General features: G+C 50.1%; 2 protein-coding genes across 8 annotated transcripts in view; one reads left to right on the top strand and one right to left on the bottom strand.

Annotated features, from left to right (window-relative positions):
• Adgra2 (adhesion G protein-coupled receptor A2) overlaps positions 1 to 13,623 on the top strand; it is a 38,462-nt gene extending 24,839 nt beyond the window's left edge. The window contains exons 3-20 of one of the 6 annotated variants that reach the window (XM_006253295.5): positions 582 to 653; positions 965 to 1,036; positions 1,207 to 1,278; positions 1,782 to 1,945; positions 2,287 to 2,500; positions 3,296 to 3,460; positions 3,992 to 4,190; positions 4,747 to 4,896; positions 5,007 to 5,168; positions 5,923 to 6,147; positions 6,332 to 6,548; positions 7,854 to 8,053; positions 9,172 to 9,299; positions 9,556 to 9,679; positions 10,138 to 10,283; positions 10,686 to 10,775; positions 11,000 to 11,133; positions 11,239 to 13,623. In XM_006253295.5, coding sequence (XP_006253357.1) covers positions 582 to 653; positions 965 to 1,036; positions 1,207 to 1,278; positions 1,782 to 1,945; positions 2,287 to 2,500; positions 3,296 to 3,460; positions 3,992 to 4,190; positions 4,747 to 4,896; positions 5,007 to 5,168; positions 5,923 to 6,147; positions 6,332 to 6,548; positions 7,854 to 8,053; positions 9,172 to 9,299; positions 9,556 to 9,679; positions 10,138 to 10,283; positions 10,686 to 10,775; positions 11,000 to 11,133; positions 11,239 to 12,272 — 3,568 coding nt within the window. In that variant the 3' untranslated portion in view covers positions 12,273 to 13,623. Of the gene's footprint in view, positions 1 to 581; positions 654 to 964; positions 1,037 to 1,206; positions 1,279 to 1,781; positions 1,946 to 2,286; positions 2,501 to 3,295; positions 3,461 to 3,991; positions 4,191 to 4,746; positions 4,897 to 5,006; positions 5,169 to 5,922; positions 6,148 to 6,331; positions 6,549 to 7,853; positions 8,054 to 9,171; positions 9,300 to 9,555; positions 9,680 to 10,083; positions 10,284 to 10,685; positions 10,890 to 10,999 lie in introns of those variants that run through there. The other 5 variants (XR_005494961.2, XM_063275883.1, XM_003751617.6 and 2 more) reach the window with 5 other exon arrangements.
• Brf2 (BRF2, RNA polymerase III transcription initiation factor subunit) lies at positions 13,528 to 23,291 on the bottom strand. Of its 2 annotated transcripts, XM_063275441.1 has the most exons (5): positions 23,157 to 23,291; positions 18,032 to 18,369; positions 17,073 to 17,132; positions 15,773 to 16,094; positions 13,528 to 14,772 (listed from the first exon to the last, which is right to left on the bottom strand). In XM_063275441.1, exons 2-5 carry the CDS (start codon positions 18,183 to 18,185, stop codon positions 14,058 to 14,060), a joined length of 1,251 nt encoding a protein of 416 aa, XP_063131511.1. In that variant the 5' UTR covers positions 18,186 to 18,369; positions 23,157 to 23,291; the 3' UTR covers positions 13,528 to 14,057. The 2 variants fall into 2 exon arrangements, with proteins under 2 accessions (XP_063131511.1, NP_001019944.1); NM_001024773.1 differs by lacking the exon at positions 23,157 to 23,291 and having other exon boundaries at positions 13,530 to 14,772; positions 18,032 to 18,253.
• Between the last annotated feature and the right edge of the window lie 3,593 nt (positions 23,292 to 26,884).

Genomic DNA, 26,884 nt, shown 5'->3' with positions numbered 1-26,884 from the left:
AGATCGGGGAATGGATTTCACTTGCCCTGAATGACGTGGAAGGTGTGACCTAAACTTTATAGTCCCAGAACAAAGTCCATAGATCAAAGCACATAGCAAATTAGTGAAAGCAGGTAGCCATTACAGCAAAGTGGAGAGATCAGCTGTTCCGGGCCTCAGATGCTCTCTGAGGACATTCTTAGCTTTGGGTCATCTGCTTAGTCACAAAGGTCTTTGCTGATAGTCAAAAGGAAGTTTGGCTGAATACAAAGTGGCTATTAAGGGAACTAAAGATAGCCCAGGATAATTGTGACTTTGCATTTGCAACACAACTCTGTGTCATCATTAGGCAAACAGCTCCTGAATTAGTCTGCCGGGGCCTTCATACAGATCTGTTGTTCATGGGACTTTAGCTTACAAATGTTTCTCTGACCTGTACAGAGAGGTAGAAGAGACCAGTTGGGTTGGGAGTGTAAGAAAGATGACTTGGAAAGAAACCAAGTCCCACAAAAAGCCAGAATCTGGGTTGGCAAAATATTCTACCCAAGGAGCAGTGCAGCCCTCAGACAGAAGTGTGAAGGTCTCCCCACTGCTTTCCACAGGGACCTGAGGAGCAATGTCATCAGCACCGTGCAGCCTGGAGCCTTCCTAGGTCTGGGAGAGCTGAAACGATTGTGAGTGGCATGTCTTGCCTACCCTAATCCCAGCCCTCTCCTTATCCACAAAGAAATTCCCAGATCCCACAAGCAGCCACCCCTAGTGCCCACCCTGCCCTGTCCCTTCTCAGATACCAAGCCTTTACTCAAGACATTGGCTGGGGCCAAACATGGAGGTGGTTTCCAGCTTGCTGTGGCATTGGGCCCAAGCCTACTGCCCACATAATCTCCAGCTGAACGTCTCTCTCAGAAGAGAATCTTTACCCTGTTGTATCTGAGGACTTGCTGAGCGTATGTGTGTGTGTGTGTGTCTCTCTCTCTCTCTCTAGAGATCTCTCCAACAACCGGATCGGCTGTCTCACCTCAGAGACATTTCAGGGCCTCCCTAGACTTCTCAGACTGTGAGTGATAGGCCTTGGAAGGGAGAGGGGAGGAGGGGAAGAGCTGTGGAGAGGGAGGGGAGAACCTGGGAAGAAGAAGACTGGGCCAAACCATTTCTCCTTCCGTCAATCTACTGGCTTGGCCCAGGGGGTACCTCAGATCTCATCTCACCCTTCCCTGTACTCTGCAGAAACATATCTGGAAACATCTACTCTAGTCTGCAACCTGGGGTCTTTGATGAGCTGCCAGACCTTAAGATTGTGTGAGTATAGGGGTTGGGGATTTAGCTCAGTGGTAGAGCGCTTGCCTAGGAAGCCCAAGGCCCTGGGTTCGGTCCCCAGCTCCGGAAAAAAAAAAAAAAGAGATTGTGTGAGTATCTTTCACAACACAGGAGCAGCCCCCTGGTCAGAAAGCAGACACCTGGAACCAGGGGCCTTGGAAGGGCAAACCTCAGCCCTGACCTTTACCCCTAAAGAAACTCCCCAGTGCAGTGAGCAACCACCTTACCTGCCCTCCACTCCACACTGTCCCTTCTCAAACCCCCATTCTCTATTCAACACATTGATTGGGGCCAAATGTGTGGCCATTTCTAGCCCCAAAGGGCAAGCATCATGCCTGTTGACTAGGCAGACTGCCAGAAATGCCCCTAAATTAGTCCTGTCGTGGGCAGCAGAGCACACATGTACCCAAGGTTGTCTTCTCCAGTCCTTGCCTGCTTTGCTTCATCCCTGTGAACCCACGCTGTTCCTTGTGCCTGCCCTGCAGGGACTTTGGTACTGAGTTTCTGACCTGTGACTGCCGCCTGCGCTGGCTGCTGCCCTGGGCCCGGAATCACTCCCTGCAGCTGTCAGAGCGCACACTCTGTGCCTACCCCAGTGCCCTGCATGCCCACGCCCTGAGCAGCCTCCAGGAATCCCAGCTCCGCTGTGGTAAGAAACCTATCCCAGGCCCCAAGAGAAGGTCCCTCACCCACAGCTTGCTAGATCAAGACCTTGCTAGGTCTTTTTGCTTGTTTATATTTTCATCTGGCCTCTCCTTCTGGGTAACACCACCCTATAATTCTCTTGTTTCCCTTTTTTTTCTGGGAGGACTCTTTCTGATTCCTTTCATTCCCAACCAGAGATCACTAGAGGCAGAGGGTCTGGGCCTACGCTGTGGGATCCCACTCTTGCCACGAGCTGCCCATTAAGGACAAGTATGGCAGTGACTGGGGCCACTCACGGCTCACGTGTGCCTGAGCTCCGGCATCACCCCGATGTCTCACGCACAGAAGGGGCTCTGGAACTGCATACGCACTACCTCATCCCATCCCTGCGCCAAGTGGTGTTCCAGGGTGACCGCCTGCCCTTCCAGTGCTCGGCCAGCTACTTGGGCAACGACACCCAGATCCACTGGTACCACAACGGGGCCCCTATGGAGAGCGACGAGCAGGCTGGCATCGTCCTTGCAGAAAACCTCATCCACGACTGCACCTTCATCACCAGGTACAGGCTCTGTTGTCCCTTTCTAGTGGAGGGCATGGAGACAGGTAGCACAGTCACCATTGCCCTCCAGACATGCTCCTGGGAGAAGGAGAAAGAGAAGCGGGGAGGGGAGAGGGGAGGGGAGGGGAGGGGAGGGGAGAGAGAGAGAGAGAGAGAGAGAGAGAGAGAGAGAGATTAAAGAGAGCTAAGATGCAATCATAAATGGGTTTGAATAGAGTTTAGAACTAAATCCTCACTGCCTTCTGATTGGAGGGGCTTCCACCATGCCTGCAGTGCCCCTCCAATCAGAAGACGGTGGGTATGGACGCAAATGGATCTCTCATTCCATTAAAGCAAGGACCTGAGCTGGTATCCCAGATGGGCTGTCCAGCGGGGCTTGGAAGGGAGGCAAGGCTAGGCCTGAGAGCACTCACCAAGTGTCTTAGTTTTCTTTCTGTTGCTGTGATAAGCACCATGTGCAAAAGCAACTTGGGGAGGAAAGGAAGGGAAGTCGGGGGCAGGAACCTGGGGGCAGAAACTGAAGCAGAGACCATGGAGGAGCACTGTTTCTTGACTTGTTCCTTCCATTCTTTCTTAAACATCCCTGGACCACCTGCCCAGGGGTGACACTGCCCACAGTGGGCTGGGCTTTCTCACATTGTACCTGGATAAAGAAAAGGCTCCTATGATTGAAGTATTTTTTCAGTTGAGGTCCATCTTCTCAGTTGACCCTCGCTTGGGTCAAGTTGACATGATGGTGACAGTGACGGTGATAATGACCAGAGCACAAAGCCAGCTCCCCCTCTTCCCCCGCAGTGAGCTGACCCTGTCTCACATCGGCGTGTGGGCCTCAGGCGAATGGGAGTGCTCCGTGTCCACAGTCCAAGGCAACACTAGCAAGAAGGTGGAGATAGTAGTACTGGAGACCTCTGCCTCCTACTGCCCTGCAGAACGGGTGACCAACAACCGTGGGGACTTCAGGTTGGCTGCTTCTGCTTTATAAATGGCCGCCTGGCCCTTGTCCCTGTCCCCAGCCCTGCACCTGCACCCGCTGAGAGCACAAGTGACCAGGGCCACCCACTTGCTTTCTTCCTTCAGTCCCAAGGCCTCCCTTCTTGTCACTTAACCCACAATCTCGCTGCTACATCTCAGCAAGATGAGCATCTTTTAATTGCTTCCTCCCACTTTGGTATGCAAAAAGCTTTCCCGAAACAGGGTCACACTTTAATGTTCTAGAGGCCCCAAAATAGGGGGGGGATCAGCATACTGTCCAATTAGTGGCTGAACGTGTCTGAGAACCCAGATCTCTGCCTTGCATCCCAAGCGTTTGCCTGCAGTAGCATTGTCAGAAAACAGAATGTGGGGACTCCTTAAGGTCTGCCAGGATACCCTTTACTGAACCCCTCACCAAGCCCCGGGGATCTAGTGTCACAGTCCTGGGTTGGTGTTGGAAGGGGGTGGTGTTTGTCTCAAAGAGCCTTGGTCATAAGAGTTTCCTGTCTCTACCACTAGGTGGCCCCGAACCTTGGCTGGCATCACAGCTTACCAATCCTGCTTACAGTACCCCTTCACCTCTGTGCCCTTGAGTGGGGGAGCCCCGGGTACCCGAGCCTCGCGCAGGTGTGACAGAGCTGGCCGCTGGGAGCCAGGGGACTACTCACACTGTCTGTACACCAATGACATCACTCGGGTGCTCTACACCTTTGTGCTGGTGAGGCTGGGGCGCCCCCAAACTTTGATTCCTGGAATTGGCTGGGATGGAGCCTGATGCCCTCGTAGGGGAGGCTGTACCTCGGTGTGCTTTAAGAGCGGGTATGGCTGTCTGGCATAGTGGTGCATGCCTTTTATCCCAGCACTCAGGAAGCAGAGTTCAACCCCACTCTGGTCTATGTAGTAAGTTCCAGGATGACCAGTTATGTAGTGAGACCCTGTCTCAGGGGCCTGGGGGGTCAGGGGTAGGGTAACAGCAAGAACTATGGGCTGATACCTTTTTTTTCCCTTAGTGCTTGTCTTCTCCCAGGGTCAGGCCTCTCCTCTGTCTTCTCTATCCACCATCCCATTGGTTTACAGCCTTCCCAACCTTAGGCTAGTGGTGCTTGGCTTGAATAGCCTAGAGTTGTGACTATCAGGGACTCATGTGCGCTTTTGATCATGATGGTCTCAGTAGATGGTCTTGGTTCCTCTCCTGTGTTGGTCCTGGGTTCCAGGGGCTAGTTCTAGAACAGAAAGGGGAAACCAGGCTGATCTTTATCCCCCAATGCCCCCAGATGCCCATCAATGCCTCCAATGCATTGACCTTGGCCCACCAGCTGCGCGTGTACACTGCTGAAGCTGCCAGTTTCTCAGACATGATGGACGTGGTCTATGTGGCTCAGATGATCCAGAAGTTTTTGGGTTACGTTGACCAGATCAAAGAGGTGAGATTCAACGTATCCTCCGGGACCCCTGGAAGCTGTCTCAGGCCTCACACACACTGAGTCCCAAATACCACCCCTGCCCATAGTAACAGCCTGCCTTCCTCCCTCAGCTGGTGGAGGTGATGGTGGACATGGCCAGCAACCTGATGCTGGTGGACGAGCACCTTTTGTGGCTGGCCCAGCGAGAAGACAAAGCCTGCAGTGGCATTGTGGGTGCCCTGGAGCGAATCGGAGGAGCTGCCCTTAGCCCCCATGCTCAGCACATCTCTGTGGTACCGTAGGTTGGCGCGGGAGGGACCCTCCAGGGGCTAGCAGTGGGGGAGGGGAGCCTGAGAGTAGCATCCACAGAAGGGAAGTGCTCCCCTTTCCCCAGGACACGTAGCAGGCTCTGGTAGCGGTGGCAAACACAGCTCAGCTGTGAACCGTCAGAGCAGCATGAAGGAGAGGGGGATGCCACGGTGACACGGTGTGGGCCTTTCTGGTTGGGGGCTGAGTTGAGGGTTAGCTGGTGGAAATGAATAGGAGTGCAGTGGGCGTGAACACCGGAAAAGGGGAGCTTTGTCCAGGTACTTTCAGTGGAATGAGGAGTGCCCCAAGTTTACTGAGGGACAGTGACATCTCTAAACTGGTAGAATGAATAAATACAGTAGATCATCTCCGTATAAGATGTGCTAGACACTTGGGGACTTATGGGGTGGGGGGTAGACATGGATCCTGCCTGACAGCTGAGGTGCGGGCAACAGAAGTAGAAGATAGCATACGGGAACAACAATGCCTTCAAGAGAAGAAGACCCATGACTGGAAGACGAGCGTGTGTGCACGTGTGTGCACGTGTGTGCGCACACACAAGCACACAAGCGTGCACATAGATGACTCCATGGCACACGTGAGACTTTCCATGCTCTGAAGAGACAGTGAAGAAAAAAGGATAAAGGGAGATCTGAAGTAGATCTGAAGCGAGGAAACATGTTTTGCGCAGGAGACCACAATCTCTCAGACACTGGGTGACGAGTTCCTTCTTCCTAGAACTCAAGGAATGTGGCATTGGAGGCCTACCTCATCAAGCCTCACAGCTATGTGGGCCTGACCTGCACAGCCTTCCAGAGGAGGGAGGTAGGAGTGTCAGGAGTACAGCCAAGCAGCCCTGGCCAGGATGTCCCACTCGAGCCCGAGGCCCTGGCTGATCAGCAGCTTCGATTCCGCTGTACCACTGGGAGGCCCAACGTTTCTCTGTCATCCTTTCACATCAAGGTGGGCACCAGGGGAAGGGAAGGGTGTGGGTACCAGAAGCTGAGGAGGGTGGCGCTGAGAGGCAGGGGTCAGGGGGTGGGGAGGTGGAGGTTGGAGGCGGACGACACAGGAGACAGGAAGGGGCTGGGAGACATCAAGGCCCAGGGATGCTGAGTATCTCTGAGGACCTCCTATGTCCCCTCAGAATAGCGTGGCCCTGGCCTCCATCCAGCTGCCCCCCAGCCTGTTCTCAACCCTTCCGGCTGCCCTGGCTCCCCCAGTCCCTCCAGATTGCACCCTGCAACTGCTGGTCTTCAGAAATGGCCGTCTTTTCCGCAGCCACGGCAACACTTCCCGTCCTGGAACAGCCGAGCCTAGCAAGAGGCGTGGTGTGGCCACCCCAGTCATATTTGCAGGAACCAGTAAGGGACTAACTTCCTGCGCGTCTGTCTTGCCCCTTTCACCTCCGTGGCTCCCCCACTGCCCTGGTACAGTTAGCAGAGGATAGCAGAAACCTTACCATTTTTTTCAAGGAAGGGTAGGAATGAAGATGTCCTATAAGGGAAGGTATCAGAGGAGGTTAAGCTTAAAATGACATGGTTTTACGTCCCAGACAAGGGCAGTCTTATAGTCTAAGCATTTGACGTATCAGAAAGCCTGCAAGCACGTAGCCTCACTTCCTTTCCCTCCACACCAAACCCCTAGCTTCTTACATTGCCATACAGTGCTTGCCTGGTTGGGCAAGCAATAGCTCCTGAGCTCAGTGTGAGCTCGTCGTGGAAGCTTAGCGCTGCCTTTGGTGTTAAAAGGAGGGAAAACATGAAGGTCATAGCCTGCCCCATAGAGGCTGGTGCCTCCCTGAGTAGTGGAGTATTTAAATGATGCCCTCTGAGCTATTCCAGCCAGAGATTCCTCAAATTGATAGACCAGCAGCCCTCGTGAGAAGTGTCTGAAAAAGCAAGACAGCCGTGGCATTGCGGTTAGAGGTGGGACTGACAGAATCAACCCCAAGGGGTAGTCAGAACTTCCAGACACAGCATACAGGCTAGAGACTAGAGCAGGAGGGATAGCTGTGAGGGAGGAGGAGACACTATCTTGTTGGCAGTCTGTTCCCCAAGAACTGAGTGAATCACTGTAACCCTGTCCTTAAAGAGCAGCTTCTCCCCCACCATCTGCCCACTTGTGTCTTTCTGAGTCCCTCCTTCCTTCCAAACTCTGGCTTTGCTCGCCAGGCAACCTCCATCTACAATGGAACCCATACTGTCATTGGGTTTGCCATCTGAAAAAAGCCACTAGACACATCAGAGTCCCTTCAGGCACCATCGATTTATCATAACATATACCTTCCTCTACATGCCATGCAGGGTCTCCTGTGTGCCATGAAGGTGTTGCCGTCACCACCCCAGGAACCCCTCCTGTTCCTAAAATGGGCTCTTTCCAGTCTTGGTGGGAACACTTGTTAAGTACCTAGCCTGTGCCAGCTTCTGGTGGGCCGAGATGTGATCGAGCACAGACAGTGGTGCCTGTTCCCTTAAGGGTGCACACTTCAGGCTGACAGGCACCGAGCAAGCCCTCAGCAGTGGTGTCTCACCTGTCTGTCTGGCTATACTGAACTCAGACTGTATCTAGTTCTGCCCCGAGGTCAGCAGTGTCCCCGCATGCCCCGATCACTCTGCAGCCTTCCTGACAGCTTCATGTGTCTACCTGGACCTTCCTCGTCCCTACAGGTGGCTGTGGTGTGGGGAACTTAACTGAGCCAGTGGCTGTGTCACTGAGGCACTGGGCTGAAGGAACTGACCCCCTGGCAGCCTGGTGGAACCAAGATGGGCCTGGAGGCTGGAGTTCCGAAGGCTGCAAGCTCCGCTTCAGTCAGCCCAACGTCAGCTCCCTGTACTGCCAGCACTTGGGCAACGTGGCTGTGCTTATGGTGTGTGTAATAGTAGTGTGCAGAGATGCGGGGAGGGAGGCGGGGAAATATGTGTGGGAGATAGGGACTGGGCTACTTTGATCACTTGGAGCCACAAGAAAATACAGAAAGGACAGCAGTCTTGTGCTCTGTTGATGCCAGAGTTCATGGGAAATGACCCTCTAGCCTCTTCCAGGACCCTCCATCTTTCAAGAGGGATCTGGAACCATCTAGCGTTGGCCTCGGGCCCCTTTGTTTTTTGGTATGGTTTGTTTGGTTTGAGTTTTGTTTTTTGTTCGTGTGTTTGAGACAGGGTTTCTCTGTGTGGCCCTGGCTGTCCTGGAACTCACTCTGTAGACCAAGCTGGCCCTAAACTCATAGATCTGCCTGCCTCTGCCTCCAGTGCTCAGATTAAGGATGTGCACCACTGCCGTTTGAGTGGTTTCTGGTTTTTGAGCTAGTATTTCTTGTAGCCCAGCCCACTATATAGCTGGCCCTAAATTGATGATCTTCTTGCTTCTGCCACTGTGCTAGAATTGTAAACGCCTGTCACCATGCTTGTTTTGACCTGAATTCTCCTAGTTGAAAAGCAACTTGGGAACATGCCTAGTGATCCCTTCCCTCGTCCCACTCCTCACACAACTTTTGCTGATTTTGCACAGATACATAGCTGTATCAAAATCTTCCTCTTGAGTTTTCCTTTCTTATGATTTATTTGTTTTTATTTCGTGTGCCTTGGTGTCTTGCCCGCATGTATGTCAGTGTGAGGGTGTTGATCCCCTAGAACTGGAGTTACAGACGGTTGTGAGCTGCCATGTGGGTGCTAGGAACTGAACCCAGGTCCTCTGGAAGAGCAGCCAGTGCTCTTAACCATGAGCCATCTCCCCAGTCCCCATAACCCTTGAGTTTTCAACTGGGCATTTGAAAAGAAGCCACCAGAAAGGCAGAACACTATAAGGGGCGAGGCAGGCAGTGTTCCCTGAGGCCAGCTGCTTGAGTGGCTATCGTCACACTTATGTTCTACCTACCAGACGCACTGAAGCATCAGATGTGGGTTCAAGACTGGCAGGGGTCAAGACAAGAGAAATTGGCTTAGGGACAACAGAGACGACTCCGTTCTCTCACTCCCTCTTTCCTAGGAGCTGAGTGCATTTCCACGGGAGGCAGGAGGCTCTGGGGCTGGGTTGCATCCTGTCGTGTACCCCTGCACGGCTTTGCTGCTACTCTGTCTTTTTTCCACCATCATCACGTACATCCTGAACCACAGGTGAGAGGTGCTCCAGGGAGGAGGGATGATGGGGAGGTCTCGCCCTAGACTGGCAGATGGTTCTCCTTCAGGCAGACCCACGTGACCTGACCAGGCTCTGGAGTTGGACAATCTATTGTGGGGGTGGGGGCAGGGAGATGAAGGACTGCTTCCCCATTGCCTAGAGCGCATGTCTTCCTCTTTTCAGCTCTCCCGGGGATCTTGACCCTGTGGGAAGTTGGATAGCTCATTAATAAAAGACTCTTTTCTGAGGCAGCTCCATCCACGTGTCCCGGAAGGGTTGGCACATGCTGCTGAACCTGTGTTTCCACATGGCCATGACTTCTGCAGTCTTCGTGGGCGGTGTCACTCTCACCAACTACCAAATGGTTTGCCAAGCGGTAAGAAGGGGATGGGGACTCTAAAATATAGAGTAGCTTCAGAGGAGCAGGGGATCATAACAGCAAAAATAAGGTGTGCATAGGGGTAGCCTTGGCTCCTCTGTTCTTGGTGCTTGCATTGTAGGCTGGGAAGGGGTGGTGTGGAGAGATGACAGGACTGGTTGGGCTAGCTCAGATGGAGCTAGCTCTGAGATCACCTAAGATGGGGCTGCTAGGTGGAGAGTGGGGGTGACAGTAAGGCCTTGTGCCAGCCAGACAGCTATGCCTGGGCCCTGGAGAATCCCGGGGGGGGGGGGCAGATGGAAGCAGAAAGGTCACCTACCAAGGACCAGTGTGATGAGTACCCGGGTGGGCTGCTGGAGACTTGGGAATAGTGAGAACATGCTCGGCCATTGACGTTCCAGGGTGTAGCCCAGTCAGCTGCTCAGGTCCCAAGCCTCAGTGCCTTGACCTTGTAGGTGGGCATCACTCTGCACTACTCTTCGTTGTCCTCACTGCTCTGGATGGGGGTGAAGGCTCGAGTCCTCCACAAGGAGCTTAGTTGGAGGGCGCCCCCTCCAGAAGAAGGGGAGGCAGCCCCGCCTGGTCCTCGCCCTATGCTCCGGTAAGTGCTTTCAACTATCAGCTGTGTGAAGGGCCTCAAGACCCAAGAGGGGTGATCACCCTCCAAAGGCAAGGGGCCAGCTTCTCGAGCATGACAAGGGTTAGGGAAGGAGGTGGCGCCAGAGAACATTGGGCAAGAATACTAAAACCATCCTTCACTCTGATTGCTTGGGGATGGAGAGAACAGCTTTGGTTCTTGTTTCTTAGAACAGTTCTTAGCCAAGCTCTGAAGAAGCTGCCCGACCCTTAGGGGCCTTATCTACCTGCCCCACCCTCCTCCGCTAATCACACAGATTTTAAGAGAACGGAGGAAAAGACAGAGACATCAGTTTGAGGGTTCTAAGCATCTGGTTCTCTTATCTCCGGTGGTCCATCACTCTGACCTTCAAACCCCGCCCCCCAGGTTTTATTTGATTGCTGGAGGGATCCCCCTCATAATCTGTGGCATCACCGCTGCGGTCAACATCCACAACTACCGGGACCACAGTCCCTAGTGAGCACCACTCCCTCCTGCCTCAACACCACCATCTTCCTGCCCAACTTTCACACCAGCCCCATGCCTGCTGTTCTGCCCAGCCACAGAGCCCCTGCATGCTGACTAAGCCAGGTCCTGCCTCACCTCTCTACTTTCCATATCCTACCTCATCAACTACCCAGCCTGTGCCCCACCTCCAGGACTCTCCAAACTCTTCATCCACTACCTCTGTCTCCCCCTAGTTGCTGGCTGGTGTGGCGTCCAAGCCTTGGTGCCTTCTACATACCGGTGGCGTTGATTCTGCCCATCACCTGGATCTACTTCTTGTGTGCGGGCCTTCACTTACGGGGTCACGTGGCCCAGAATCCAAAGCAGGGTAACAGTAGGCTCTCTTTGGAGCCAGGGGAAGACCCGAGGGGTTCCACCAGGCTCAGGAGCAGTGGCGTCCTCCTGAGTGACTCTGGTTCTCTTTTGGCTACAGTTAGCGCAGGAGTAGGGACACCTGCGCCCCCAGAGGAAAGTGATGGCGTATATTCTCCTGGAGTCCAGCTGGGGGCGCTGATGACTACGCATTTCCTGTACCTGGCAATGTGGGCTTGTGGTGCCTTGGCGGTGTCTCAGCGCTGGTTGCCTCGAGTGGTGTGTAGCTGTCTGTACGGTGTGGCAGCTTCAGCTCTGGGTCTCTTTGTCTTCACGCATCACTGTGCCAGACGCAGGGATGTCCGGGCTTCCTGGCGCGCCTGCTGTCCTCCTGCTTCACCTTCGGCCTCCCACGCCCCACCCCGTGCCCTGCCGACTGCTGCGGAGGATGGATCCCCAGTGTTGGGGGAGGGACCAGCCTCTCTCAAGTCCTCCCCAAGTGGCAGCAGTGGCCGCGCGCCGCCGCCCCCCTGCAAACTCACTAATCTGCAGGTGGCCCAGAGTCAGGTGTGCGAAGCAAGTATGGTTGCCCGCGGGGATGGAGAGCCAGAGCCCACCGGCTCCCGTAGTAGCCTAGCTCCCCGGCATCATAACAACCTGCATCATGGGCGCCGAGTACACAAGAGTCGGGCCAAGGGGCACCGAGCTGGAGAGACTGGTGGTAAGAGCAGGCTCAAGGCATTGCGCGCGGGCACGTCCCCAGGAGCTCCTGAGCTGTTGTCCAGTGAGAGCGGCAGCTTGCACAACAGCCCGTCCGACAGCTACCCGGGCAGCAGCCGCAACAGCCCCGGCGACGGCCTTCCACTCGAGGGTGAGCCTATGCTTACGCCGTCGGAGGGCAGCGACACAAGCGCCGCACAGATTCCTGAGACGGGGCGACCCGGGCAGCGCCGCAGCGCCAGCCGTGACAACCTCAAGGGCAGCGGTAGCGCGCTGGAGAGGGAAAGCAAGCGCCGCTCTTATCCGCTCAACACCACCAGTCTTAATGGCGCCCCCAAAGGGGGCAAGTATGAGGATGCCAGTGTAACTGGTGCAGAGGCCATAGCGGGAGGTTGCATGAAGACCGGCCTCTGGAAAAGCGAGACCACAGTCTAGGGCCAGATTTAGGATGGGCGGGGCACGCCGGCTTGTTACTCCCAAACCCTGGGTGGTCCGAGCCGTCTACTGATACGTATGTAGGTTTAAAGCGGCGGTGCGGATGGCTGCCCCAGGGTTCATCATCTTTAGTTACCCAGGCTAGGGAAGGGGGAGGCAGATGCTTGCCACTACTCTGGTGGGCTATCCCTCAGCAGTAGCGACAGACAATCCCAGATCCGTTTTGATGGCCAAGTTTTTGGTATCCTCCCAGGTAGGGATAAAACCTCCATCAGCCCCTAGGGTGACTCATAAACTGAATGGAAGAGCCCAGCCCAGGCAAGCTCAGGAAATGAGAGCCCTGGGAACTTCGTTCTCCACGCCAGCCTGGGAAGGCGTCCTGTGACTGCCAAGATCCCAGGCCTCTCCCTGAAGTTTGGGCTTGGGAAACCGTCCTAGCAGGTGAGCCAGGGGGCATAACAGGTGCTGCCTTTCAGATTAACTATGCAAGGGGATGGGAGGGGTAGGGCAGTGTGGTAGGCAGCTCTCGAGATCAGCTAGTGCCGCGGGAGGGGGGCAGGTGGGAGAGGTGCACAATTAGGGAGACATAACTATGGGAGTGGTACAGTTCTCCCAGCAGAGTTCATAGCAAACCCTGAACTCCACACACCTGAGATGTTGCCAGCGGGTGCCTTTAGACTCAAGGGGAGGGAAACATGATTGGGTCTCACATAACCTATACCGTGGTCTGTAAGTGGCTCCACTTAGCTGCTCAATTATAACACCCACTGCCTGTTCTCAGCCCTCCAACTCCAGGGGACTGAGGGGACATGCCTCCATGAGGCTCCTGTGGCAAAGCCATGCTAATAATCTGATTTCTAACTCGTTAGAAACCTAAAATGCCAAACCACCTAACTCACTGAAACCCAACCAAGCTGAGGCGGCACCTGGGTCCAGGCTGCTCGAGAGCCCATTTTCCTCAACTTCAGATGCCTTTTACTACCGAACCACACGGAAGTAGAGGAATCCCTGGGCCCTGAGACGGAGCAGGGAACCCAGGAGAGGTCAAGTGAGAACACAGGGCAGGGGAGAACCCACAGTGAGATGGTCCCATTATTTATGCTTGCTGCACAGACGATATTAGAGGAGAAAGCTTTGCGTGATTCTTCCATATGCTGGCTGCTGTTTACATACCCTGCCAATGCCATAGCACTGGAGAGCTTTTTGCAATATGCCGGGGAAAGGGGAGGGAGGGAATGAAGTGCCAAAGAAAACATGTTTTAAAAGCTCTGGTTTTATACAATAGAATGTTTTCCAGCAGATGCCTCTTTGTTTTAATATATTAAAATCTTGCAGAACTCTCTGAGCGACAGCTGTCGTCCACCCATGGTCCTTTTGTTAATGATGGAAAGGAGCTTATGAATACTGGAAACCACTAGAGCCTAGGCCAGGCATGGCCAGGAACTGCTCCTGTCATGGAACGGTGGATACTGCTCAAATGCCAGCTTGTTCACACCAATGCATTTACTGCACACTAGGGTAGAAGAGAGCTGGACAGATTCCTTAGCGGTCTTAGGAAGAATCCATCCTTGGATCCTTGGTTACCTGCACCAAAGGTCAGGACGTCCCCCACAGACACCGCACCTGCCTCCCACCTTCTCTAGGACCTTGGGTCCATTAACAGACTGCAAGCTACTCTTGGTTTCTTTAAAGAAATATCCAAAGGTCACATACCGTCACTTTATGCAACACAACAGGCCTGTTAGAGATTGCAGTCACAATTGAACACACCTTCCAGAATGGGCATCATGGCGGGTTAGGGACACTCATGGCTGCCCGGCTAGCAGCTTGGGCTCTCTCAAAGTCTCTAACTTCCTGAGGGGTACGCAAATATTGCTCAATCTCACTATCAGAAATGTCCTCATCTCCAGTCACTACAGAATCAGGGGGCATGGTATGGGTCCGCTTGGGGGGCTTCAACATGCAGGGTGGGAGGAGGAGGGCAGGACTGGCGGGACGTTTCCTCTTGGGCAAATCGAAGGTACTGTCCCCCACCTCTTCCTGCTGTCCTCGTCCCTGCGGCTGCTGCTGCTTGGTCTCCACTTCTGCTGTTCCATCCTGAAAAGCCATTCGGACCAGCATATGGCGGTGCTGGAGAAGGTCACCAATGTGTTTCACCACCGACCGCTTATCAAGTCTTAGCACTTGTAGCCAGGCCAGCTGGCTGGCCATCTGAAGGAGCACGGCCAGGAGCTCCTGCAGGCGGGAGGCAGCTGGGTAGGGCAGGTCCACATTTGCCAATTTACAAAACCGGGCAAGAGAGCAGGTCAGCCGGTCTGAAGGCCGCAGAGACTGCCATGCCAGGAAGGTGGCTGCAGTGATGATCGGCAGGGGATGCCGTCCAGTCACTAGCCACGTCTCATTTGCCAGCTCCACCAACAGCAAGGTTCGAGACAGCATCTTGTCTTTGTCCTCCACGTATTTGGCTGGCATGGATGGGGATGCTTGGAACAGTTTGAAGCTGAAACAACCAAAATGAGGGTCAAGTGAGTGATAGCAGTGCCCCTTCCAGGGTGAGAGGCATCGTCCTCCCAAGACGGATCAGGAAGCTGTTTGGTCCACGAGACACCACAGCTTGCTGTGGAGAGGCTGAGAGAGGGGCAGATGCTTGCCAGGTGAAGGGCACTAACATAGTTGAACACCTTCCTATCCACAGGTCACTGACTCTACACAAAGTGTGCTGCCACCTGCATCTACTTAGGATGTAACCAAAGTTTCCACCATTACCGCTCTTTTGCTTTTTGGTTTTTTTAAACATAGGATCTCATCATGTTGTCCAGGCTAGCCTAAACTCCTGATCCTCTTGCTTCAGCCACCCAAGTTCTGGAATTAGGAATGTGCGCTACCATACTTGGTCAGCCATTTTGTGGTTTGGTTTTAAAGTATACTAGTGAGAAGAAAACTAATTTATTAAAACAAAACAAACTAAGTCAGGCTAAGGAGAGTGGTGCAGACCTGTAATGCCAGCACGAGGAGGATGGGCAAGATGGGTCAGACGTGCAAGGGCGGCCTGGTCTGTATGAGACTCTGTCTAAACAAAACAACGACCAAAGCTCCCAGTAGAACCAGAGCCTCTAACCTGTCCCACCATTAACTAGCATCTTTGGACTCCATAGAGAGGTGATCCTGCTGGAACAGGGCCTCTGCACCATGACACATGGCCCCTGCCACGTAATTCCAAGGACTGCCATTCATAAAGCAGGAATGGGCAGCTCAGCAGTGCTATGCCAAGGCTCGCTCGCCTCTAATTACCACGCTCCTATGGTGGGAGGGGGACTGGAAAATTCCAGTATTTGAGAACTGTATAAGCAGTATTAGCTTGCATGAATTGTATAAACAGTAGTAAGCACAAAATTGGAAAGACCCCCACATGCTTTGAGACAGGCGCTGGTACAAAGCCAGCCACCGGTGAAAGAACGCACAGGATACATCCCAACCCAGTGTTCCTCCTCGACAAGTACCTGCTGCAGTAAGACTTGACCAAGTCTGCCAGGCACAGGGACGGCACGTCCAGCCCCAGAAGCTTCACTATCTGCATGTAGGTGCTGGAAAACACATCCAGATCTGCATACAACAGAGTGCAGATGGCTCCCATGGTGAGGGGCCAGTTATGTTGCCGACAGGTGATTAAAACACAGCATCCGACTACCACTTCCTTCTTCTGCAGCCTAGCAGCGCGGATGCCAGACAGCTGATACGCCTTTTGGTAGTAGGAGACTGCGGTTTCCTCGAACGTTAGTGGCAACTTCAGAATTCGACACAGGTCTCTTACTCGACGGAGATCTAGGAAAACACACAGCAAGCAGAGAGGTCAAAGGATAGGGTACAATTGCTAGCAAGTTCTGCTAGGGCTTAATTTAGTTCTGCTAAACATGCCACACGTACCAGATACACAAATAATATGCCTTTCTGTGCTAATATGTCACATGCTATGGCCATGTGTTTTGTGGTACTGGAGCTAGCCCGGAGACGCTCAACCACGCTGGGTAAGCTTTTTATCCCTAAGCTGTGCTCTTAGCCCTTTAGAACGTGGTCCTTCCAGTGGAACAGAGCCTTTGTAGGAAGGGCACATTCCACCCCCACCACCTTCGTGTGAGCTACTTTAACTTACGGACAAGGCAAAGTTTCTTTCTTTCTTTTTTTTTTTTTTTGGTACCGGGGAACGAACTCCAAGCCTTACACACGATAGGTACATATCCTATCACCAACCTACCCCTAGCTCCAAAGTCATGCTTTTACTCAGGCTCCCTGAGGCTACTTTAATCCCTGTGCAGACCCAAACCCTCCTCCCTCTTCTATTCCTTTTGGCTTTTTAAGACACAGTCAGTATGTAGGCTGGGCTGACCTCAAACTCTATCCTCCTGCCTCACTCCCAGAGTGCTGAGCTTGTAGGCACACACATTAATAACTATTCTCCTGAAGCCTACCTTACACCAGTAACGCTAAAAAGCAAGGCCACACAGATGGACCAGGTCATCAAAACAACTGTCTTAAAAAGCCACAGTGTCATAAAAGGTTGATGCTCTGGAGGTGGCCCAGAGTTAAAAAGCGCTTGCTGCTCTTGTACCTGAGGTTTGCTTTCTGGATAATCCAACACCCTCTTATAGGCACCAGGCACGCACATGGTGCACATACATACTACATACATACATACATGCAGTTAGAACACCTAGCCACATAATATCAAAATAAAATATTAAACAGCGACATAAATACAAGCAAAGCTGAAATTTAAGAGAATAAAAAAGGTTTGATTCTTACCTCGTTGCTGGCTGCGGCTAACTTGTTCGTTTTCCCCTGTGCTTCGAGAATACGTCACTTCTGTAAAACGGCAAACAACAAATTGCATAGCTGGCCTGATTGTGTACATCTACTTCCACCTCAGAGAAGATACCCACCCATGTAAAAAGTAATATGACAGAACTATATTTAAAAAAAAAAAAAAGCGGCACTGACAATCCCGGTTTCCAGTTACTTCTCTGATACATTCACTCTTGAGGGCTGCACGAGTCAAGAACTAGACTGCTGCGAACAGTTCATGTTGTGGTGACCCCCAACCATAAAATTATTTGCATCGCTGCTTCATAACTGTAATTTTGTTATTGTTACATGAAGACTGCATTAGTTATAGAACAAAAAGAATTATGAATTACATTATGAATCATAATGTGAATAGCTGATATGCGGGTGCTCTCAGGTGACTTTTTTTTTTTTTTCTTTTTTTCGGAGCTGGGGACCGAACCCAGGGCCTTGCGCTTGCTAGGCAAGCGCTCTACCACTGAGCTAAATCCCCAACCCCTCAAGGTGACTCTTATGCGAGGGTCCTTGGACGCCACGGTTGAGGACCGCTGTACTAGAGCAATGGTGTGGAACGCAAAGAAAGAGCATTTTGCCCTTAAGTGCTAAGATAATGGTTCATGTTCTATTTCCAAATAATTTACCAGCACTCCTTCAACACTGACCAGGTCCGACGAGATGAATGAAACTTCTTTCCTTTCATTCATTCACCAACCAGTATACCCACCAAACGCCAGACACCGCAGTAGGTACTACAAAAATAGATGTACTGCACCCTCCTCCAGTTAATTTGTTTACTTAAGGCAACTTCTCCCACATTTAACTGTACGCTTCACCAAGAAAGGGAGGAAGCTAGGAAGAGGAATCTGGGTTTATGGACTACACCGCCCAAAGCTATCCCGGGGGCCCAAGACCAGTAGCACCTCTGAGGTTGCCCTCGTCGCTGAAGGTAGTAGTAAGGACCCCTTCGGTGACCACGCAGCCGCAGTCGGAGCACACCAGCTGGCTCTGCGAATAATGCGAATCTTCCACCAGCTCAGAGGAGCCGCAGTCTGGGCAGCGGCTTCCGTTCGGCATCTCGCCGTTTGTAAAGTGCCGCAGTACGGCCAGACACCCACTCCTAAGAACTTATAACTGGTCAGCAGTAGTACAGTGGAGGGACGCTTATTCCGGATGCATCTTCCTCTTCCGGTCAGCTGGCCAATCGACTGGCAGTTTGCTCCGCCCCTCAGCTCACGCCACTTCCGATCCGTTCTGTGGACTCGGGTAGAAACCGGAGTTGGAAAGGGAGGTTCCTGGGTTTAACTGTGTCATAGGATATCTGGTGTCTTAACCACACGCTTATATATATTATCTAATTTATCATTTATTTTTAAACTATCATGCTTATGTAGCCCAGGCTGACCTAGAATACTGATCCCCCTGCTTCCGCCTACTGCTGGTAGGATTACAGGTTTGCGCCACCATACCTGATTTAACCCCTTTTAAAAAAGTGGAACCAGTTTCTCCCTTCCTATGTAATAAGGAACGTTAAGCTTGATCATAGTAGTAATAGATCACTCTGCAGTGAGAGAGCAGATTGTGTTGTACTTTTCGGACCTCCCCATACTAAGTCTGGGGACTTCTCTCAAAATCTGTTTTGTTGTTGTTTTTCAACTATAAAATGGGGGAATTGAGCCGGACATGGTGGTACACACCACATCCTAGCGCTTGGGAGATGGAGGTAAGGATGATCAGAAGTGGTGGCATACTTCTTTAATCCTAGCATTTGGGAGACCAGCTGTTTTGAGACCAGTCTGGTCTACATAATTAAGTTCAGCCCAGCCAGAGCAATTTAGCGAGAACCTGTCTCTAAATAAATACAATAAAATGAATTAAAATCTTGAGGCTTGGATATCTTCAGAGAAGAACATGCAAAACTACAGTTCTCGCCACAAAGAGGCTACACAAAAGTTTGTGCATCAAAGAGGAGGACTAGAGCCCAGGAACGGATGCATGTTTCTCCAAATAACACATAGAACTGTATAAGAGGTTACACGAAGATGGCGTTAGTTATAGAACAAAGAGAGCCATATGTCATACAAAGATGGGGGCCACTGGTAAGCATGTCACAGGATATGGAAAAACCTTTTCCATGAATTTCTGGTGCTATCTGATGACATCAGAGCTTCTGGATTGGTAGAGGCTAGAAGTTGGCTAAGGATACATTTTAAGTTGTTGGGTTTTGTTTTTGTTTGTTTGTCGTTTTTGTTTTGCTTTTGTTTTGAGACAAGGTTCACTATGTAGCTCTGGCTGTCCTGGAACTCACTATATATACCAGGCTAGCCTTAAACTCACAGAATTCTTCTTGCCTTTCTCCACCTCCTACTACATCTGGCTCTCTCTCTCTCTCTCTCTCTCTCTCTCTCTCTCTCTCTCTCTCTCTCTCTCTCTCTCATACATGCAGCTAGGCATGTTCTCTCTCCTATCTCCCCTTCAGCTTTTGGCAAACTTAAAGATACAGGCTGATTCAGACATGTTTAAACCTTGAACTTTGAACTATCCTTGTGACACCTTCAATTCTGGCACTCAGAAGGCAAAAGCAGGCAGATTTATGTGAGCCCAAGGATAATTTGATATACATAATGAGTTCTAGGCCAGCTAGGGCTAACTAGACTCTCTCTAAAAAAAAATTTTATATATATATATATATATATATATATATATATATATATATATATAGGCTTTAATATAGCAAGCTTGTCGTCCCAGCACTTGGGAAGTAGAAGCAGCAGGAGAATCAAGAGTTAAAAACAAGTCTGGGGGCTGGGGATTTAGCTCAGTGGTAGAGCACTTACCTAGGAAGTGCAAGGCCCTGGGTTCGGTCCCCAGCTCCGGAAAAAAAAGAACCAAAAAAAAACAAGTCTGGCGGGCTGGAGAGATGACTCAGTGGTTAAGAGCACTGACTGCTCTTCCAAAGGTCCTGAGTTCAATTCCTAGAAACCACATGGTGGCTCACAACCATCTGTAATGAGATACGATTCCCTCTTTGGTGTGTCTGAAGACAGCTCAATATATGCATATACATAAAATAAATAAATCTTTAAAAAAAGAAAGGAAAAAAACCAGAGCATATGCGTATGCAGACATATACATATAAATAAAATAAAAACTTGAAAAATATAGGATCCTATGTATCGAAGTATGACCTCAAATGAGCTGTGTAGCCAAGGATGACCTTGGAATGTCAGCTTTGCTGTCACCACCTCCAAAGGGCAGGAATTACAGGCATATGTCACCACTCCTGGCTAAGAGTGTTTTTTTTTTTAAGATTTTATGTTTAAAGTGTGTGTGTGTGTGTGTGTGTGTGTGTGTGTGTATGTATGTACACATATGTGTGCAGGTGCGTGTTCATGAAGTTGCCCATACTACAGAAGTGGGAGAGGGGTCCTGAGCCTCTGTTTCTGGAGTTACAGGCGTTTGGGAACTACCTGATGTAGATCCTGAAAACACAGCTTGGCTTTTTGTAAGAACAGTAGGTGCTCTTAGCAGCTAGGCCATCTCTCCAGCCTCTGAGATTATTTTATAAACCAATCCTAATTGCACTCACCGGGCTAGCTCAGCAATAGAATACTTGTCTATCAGGACCCTGTGTTTGGTCCAACAACAGCGCACACAAGTTTTTTAGAAGACAGGATCTGGGCTGGAGAGATGGCTCAGTGGTTAAGAGCACTGACTGATCTTCCAGAGGTCCTGAGTTCAATTCCCAGCAACCACATGGTGGCTCACAACCATCCCTCTTCTGGTGTGTCTGAAGACAGCTACAGTGTATTCATATAAATAAAATAAATCTTTAAAAAAAAAAAAAGAAGACAGGATCTAAGGGTTGGAGATTTAGCTCAGTGGTAGAGCGCTTGCCTAGCAAGCACAAGGCCCTGGGTTCGGTCCTCAGCTCTGAAAAAAAAAAAAATAGAAGCCAGGATCTAGCTATATTGCCCCAGATAATATCAAACTCCTGAGCTCAGTGCCAGGTGGTGGTGGCAGCCTATGCTTTTAATCTCAGCACTCCGGAGGCAGAGGCAGGTGGATCTCTTGTCAATTCAATGCCAATCTAGTACATGGAGTTAGTTTCAGGACAGGCAGGGCTACACAGAGAAATCCTATCTAGAACTAAACAAAGAAAAAACAAACAACTCTCCTGGGCTCAGACAATCCTCCTGTGTCCACCTAAGAAGGGAGGATTACAGATGGGCACTGCTGTGTCAGTGAGAAGGCTTGAAAGTTTTAGAATCGGTTGTGTCTGGAAAAATGGGGGAAAGCCAGTTAAATGCCAAGAACAACCAGAGACTTTTAGAAGCGCAGGGACTCACTGGCACCAGGGCTTTAAGACTGTGGAGAATCCCTGCTTCTCGGGCTGACGATGGAAAACGTGCAAACTTTACAGATGGTTGTTGACTCATTTTTAGCCTTGCATTGGAGGGGCAATGTGAGACCAAACAGAAAACTATTGTACAGAATTAACTCAAGATAGTGTCTTACTAACTTCTTCATAAAACAGGTCCTCTTTTAAGGAGTATATCTACCATCTTTAGAAGATCAATATATTTTCTTTTTTTTAAAAAGATTTATTTATTTTATGTATATGCATATATTGAGCTGTCTTCAGACACATCAGAAGAAGGCTTTGGATCCCATTATAGTGGGTTGTGAACCACCACGTGGTTACTGGGAATTGAACTCGGGTCCTCTGGAAGAGCAGTCAGTGCTCTTAACCCCTGAGCCATCTCTCCAGCCCAGATCAATATATTTTCATGCAACTGATAAACAACAAACCCAAAAGAGAAACTAGGCTTATTCCTCAGAAGAGCCCAGGTGATACAATGACCATGTTCATGGTGAATCCTCAGCTAGAAGAACTGAGCCTTGTGAAGACAGCTTTGAGTAGGCAAGGTTGGCTGCTCCTGTGACAGTTATAGTCAGGAGTGAGACGCAATGGGCTTCCTTTGTACCTAATGAGACCGTGCGTTCCCAGAATTATAGTTGAGAAAAGGGGCAACTTGCTGACCAATGGTTGTACTTTGTCTATACCCCAGCTGTTTGACCTTCCCTGCTTTGATGACACTTCCCTCTAACATAAATTTGGAAAGAGGCCTTGCAAGAATATGTGCACAGCAGACACTTCTTTTACACCTTTATTTAGAAGAGCAGTAGTAGTGCGCACCTTGGGAGGCAGAGGCAGGTGGATCTCTGTAAGTTCCAGGCCAGCCTGGTCTATTGTTAAGACATAGAGATGCAGCTCCCAGGCAGGGTCAAGTTAGGACTGGTGACAGGTGCAAGTAGGGGCTGGAATGCTGCCCTTGAGAAGAAAATGTTTTTCTCACTTGGCCTTAAAATATGTTCTGCCGTGTCCTGTTTCTGTGGAAGCCGTTCTCACGCTCTCTTGGTAATAGCGAGTATACTTTGATAATAAGAAGAGGGGTAATTTGGTATGTGAATATTTTGAGAAGAAATCTTTGTTTAATCGTATTTCTTTGTTTAGTCTTGCCTCAGTTGTTCCTGGTATCGTGGGAATAGCAACCTTATGGTATCTTGCCAAAATGGAAATTGTAGTAATGCATATTCATATCTATATAAGGATTAATAAAGCTTGCAACAGTGTGCAGTTGCTTCTGCCTTTGCTCTGCATCCCCTGTGTCCTGGTTGTGTGTGACCTACCCAGGGCCCCCAACTCATTAGATGTTGACAGTCTACAGAGTGAGTTCTAGGACAGCCAGGGCTACAAAGAGAAAACCTGGCTTGAGAAACAAAAACAAACAAAAAAAGTCCTTTTATTTATGTATGTGTGTCAGTGTAATTATAGGTCACATGTATGCAGATGCCGGCAGTGGCCAGAAGCATCGGATCTCCTGGAGCTGGAATGGCAGGCAGTCAGAAGCTGCCCAGAGTGAGTGTTAGGGATGGAACTCGGACCTTGTAAAAGAGCGACAAGTACTCTTAACTAGAGAGCCGTGTCCACAGCCTCAGTAAAAGGATTCTTTGAAAGAGTGGCCTGGGTGTGGTGGCACATACCTTTTCTAATCCCAGAACTTGGAAAGTAGAGGCGGACAGCTCTTCATGAGTTCTAGTTCAGCCTGCTCTACACAGTGAGTTCCAGGACAACCAAGCTGGTGGGGAACTGAGGAAGGACACCATGGATTGATCACTGGCATCTGCATGACACAAGCACAGGGTTAGGATTAGGGACACACACACACACACACACACACACACACACAAAACAGTCATACACACACACAAAACAGTCATACACACACACAGACACACACACAGACATATACACACAGATACACACACACAGACACACACAGATACACACACAGACACACACAGACACACACACAGACAGATACACACAGAGACACACACACAGATACACACATACACACACAGACATACACAGAGACATACACAGACACACACACAGACACAGACACACACACACATAGATACACACACACAGACACACACACACAGAGACATATACACACAGATACACACAGACACACACACAGACACAGACACACACACATAGATACACACACACAGACACACACACAGACACACACACAGAGACATATACACACAGATACACACACAGACACACACACAGACACAGACACACACACATAGATACACACACACAGACACACACACACAGAGACATATACACACAGATACACACACAGACACACACAGACACACACAGACATATACACAGACACACACACAGACACAGACACACACACACACAGACACACACACATAGATACACACACACACACACAGACACACACACAGAGACATATACACACAGATACACACACAGACACACACACAGACACAGACACACACACATAGATACACACACACAGACACACACACACAGAGACATATACACACAGATACACACACAGACACACACAGACACACACAGACATATACACAGACACACACACAGACACAGACACACACACACACAGACACACACACATAGATACACACACACACACACACACACACAAACACACACACAGTGAAACTGACTCAGATCCAGTATCTCTCCCTGTCCCAGATCCCCTACCCTCTGTCAGCGAGCTTTTTCTATCACTGACAGGTGCTTGGGCAGGCATTTCTTCTAGATCTTTCCTTCAGAAAGGATGATCCTTTTGTACAGGAATTTCCTGTCCTCAATCTCCTGTCAGGGCTGAACAAAGATAGGGGGAGTGGGAATGACAGGATGGGAGGACAAGGGATGGTGGCCACTGGCCAGCTCAGTAGGTGAACTTACTAATTTGACCACTGCTTGTTTAACTTTTTAGATTTCCATTTCTTCTTCATGCCTGCATGCTTCTCAGACGATTTCACTGATGTTTTTATTCAGATCTCAAAAAGCAACGCAGGCAACATTAGAAATAATAGTGGGTTCTCAAGAGTATTTTTAAAGTTCTTGAGACAGGGTTTTCTTGTGTCCTAGGCTGATGTCCACCCGTCAGTCGTCCTGATTCGGTCTTGGAGTGCCGGGGGTCACAGGCATATTCTGCTCTGAAGTCATTCTTCCATTGCTCTACAGAACGAATCAGATTGCTTGCATCCGTCACGGTATGCAGTCCTTGAACTTCAGTACATTTAGGGGGAAGGGAGGGTTTTGCAGAACGAGGATGTTCCACTTTCTCCATTGTTCAAAGAAGAAGAGCAATATCATAAAGTCTCTCGCCTGCAACTCTAAGGGTCAGAGGAGTGGACACAGGTAATGGACACCTAAGTGACAGGAGAGACTTCTCAGATAGATCCAGGACACACTCTGCTGAGTCAAGCATGCCTAGTGGTTCTCCATCTCCTTAGGAAGGAATCGGTGTGTTTGGAACTGTTTTCCCAAGAGCATATAGGACGTCATTCCTGGTACTTCTGGTACTTCCTGTCACCTACTCTTCTGAGAGCTACTGGCCACCCACGGTGGTGTCTGTTTTATCTGAGGGACTCTTGAGAGAATGCCACAATGGCTATATTAGACCTACTGGGGAAGGACGCATGAAGAGGTAGCTTCTGACACCCCAGGGAGAGCATGCTGTCCAGGCATGCTCCCTGTGTATTGCCAACTTGGAGATCAGGGCTTTTCCTAGAAGGGAGACCAAAAAGGGATGTGCTCAAGAAGAGGCTGGTCTGGAGACAAGGAATCCCATCCACCTGGGGCTAGCTACATCCATTCTAGCACACGGTCTATCTGGTCTGTCCCATCTTTCCTATGATTGCAAATTCCTGAGGCCTGATTATCTTTGGGGACGACTAACACTGTGTAAAAAAGGTTTAGTTGCTATGAATAGCAGTCCTGGATGGGCCTGGGAGAAGCATTAAATAGATGGAATTCCTCAGATCATCTGTCTAGACCCTTCTAATCTAGTATGAGTCACCAGTGAGGTTTGTGACCCAGTCCCAGCTATGCTTATGTTCCTCTCTGCTCACTTGACCGCAACTTTGGGACTAGGCCACTTTCGTTCTGAGGATTCTCATCGTCACTCCGATCCTGGCTGACCCATCAGCCTTTTGAGCTGTTTCGACTGCACTTCTCCATTACGTGAGCTCTTTAGTGGACACTCATCCTCCGACATTCTCTGACAAGAGAGCCACAGTGTAAAGTATGGGCTGGACTCACCTAGGTCTTAGCCACCTTTCCCTTTTGTTTACACACACACACACACACACACACACACACACACACACACACACATACACACACACACACAAGAACTCAAACTCTCACACATAAGCTCACACATGCATGCGTGCACACACACAGGGAATGAGGGAGAGAGAAAGGGAGGGAGGGAGAGAGAGAAAGAGAGAGAGGGAGGAAGAGAGGGAGGGGAGGGGAAAGGAGGGGCAAAGTGGAGGGGAGAGAAAGAGTAATATGCTGAAGAGAAACATGCCCAACTTCTTGAACATCCAGAACTAAAGACATCTGTTGTTAAGGTTTTACCTCTTCTAGTCCAGGCTGACTTCAAGTTCATGATCATCTGCCTCAGCTGGGATTTCTGTGTGCCACCACTCCTGGCTGACATGTGATAGATAAGAAGTGGTCATAGGACCCACTTTGCTGCACTCAGCAGGGATACTAGTCCCTCCTCCAGACTTCTCTTCTGGGAAACTGTCGATATTCTGGTCTTGTGTGAAGTTTCTGAGGGGATTAAACTATGTGGACTCCATTTCCCCAGTCTGAACTATTTTCATAATTCCATAGAATCAAAGAACATTATCTCCTTGCCCCAATAGTGGTTCTAGAATAGAGGGTGATAAGCTTTTTCTACAAAAGGTCAGATAGCAAATATTTTGGATTTCAAAGACACGTTGGACTGTGCGGAAACCACTTGACGCTTCTGTTATAAAGTGAAAATAGCCAAAAGCATAAGTTACCATGTACATAAATGAGTATGGTTCTGCCTTGTGGATCTCCTGTGAACACTAAAGTTTGAATTTCATGTAATTAATACCATCATTCTGATTTTTTTCTTTAAATCACATACATCTACAAATCCCTCTCGGCTTGAAGGCTGTATGAACACAGGCGACAAACCAGAGCTTGATGGCCGCTTCTCTAAACCACAAAGTCAGATAGGATAGGAAGTCTCAAACTCCTGGGCTGCACTCATCCCCTGCAGGAGTCTTGGACACTTCCTGTGCAGCTGTGACTATAGGTACATGACGCCACTCCGATGTGACTTAGGCAGCTGAAGGTCTCCCGT

The sequence above is a fragment of the Rattus norvegicus genome, chromosome 16 (genome assembly GCF_036323735.1).
Source record: "Rattus norvegicus strain BN/NHsdMcwi chromosome 16, GRCr8, whole genome shotgun sequence".
Lineage (NCBI taxonomy): Eukaryota > Metazoa > Chordata > Mammalia > Rodentia > Muridae > Rattus > Rattus norvegicus.
Note: the sequence above shows the minus strand (reverse complement) of the source record. Positions and strands in the feature narration are given on the sequence as shown.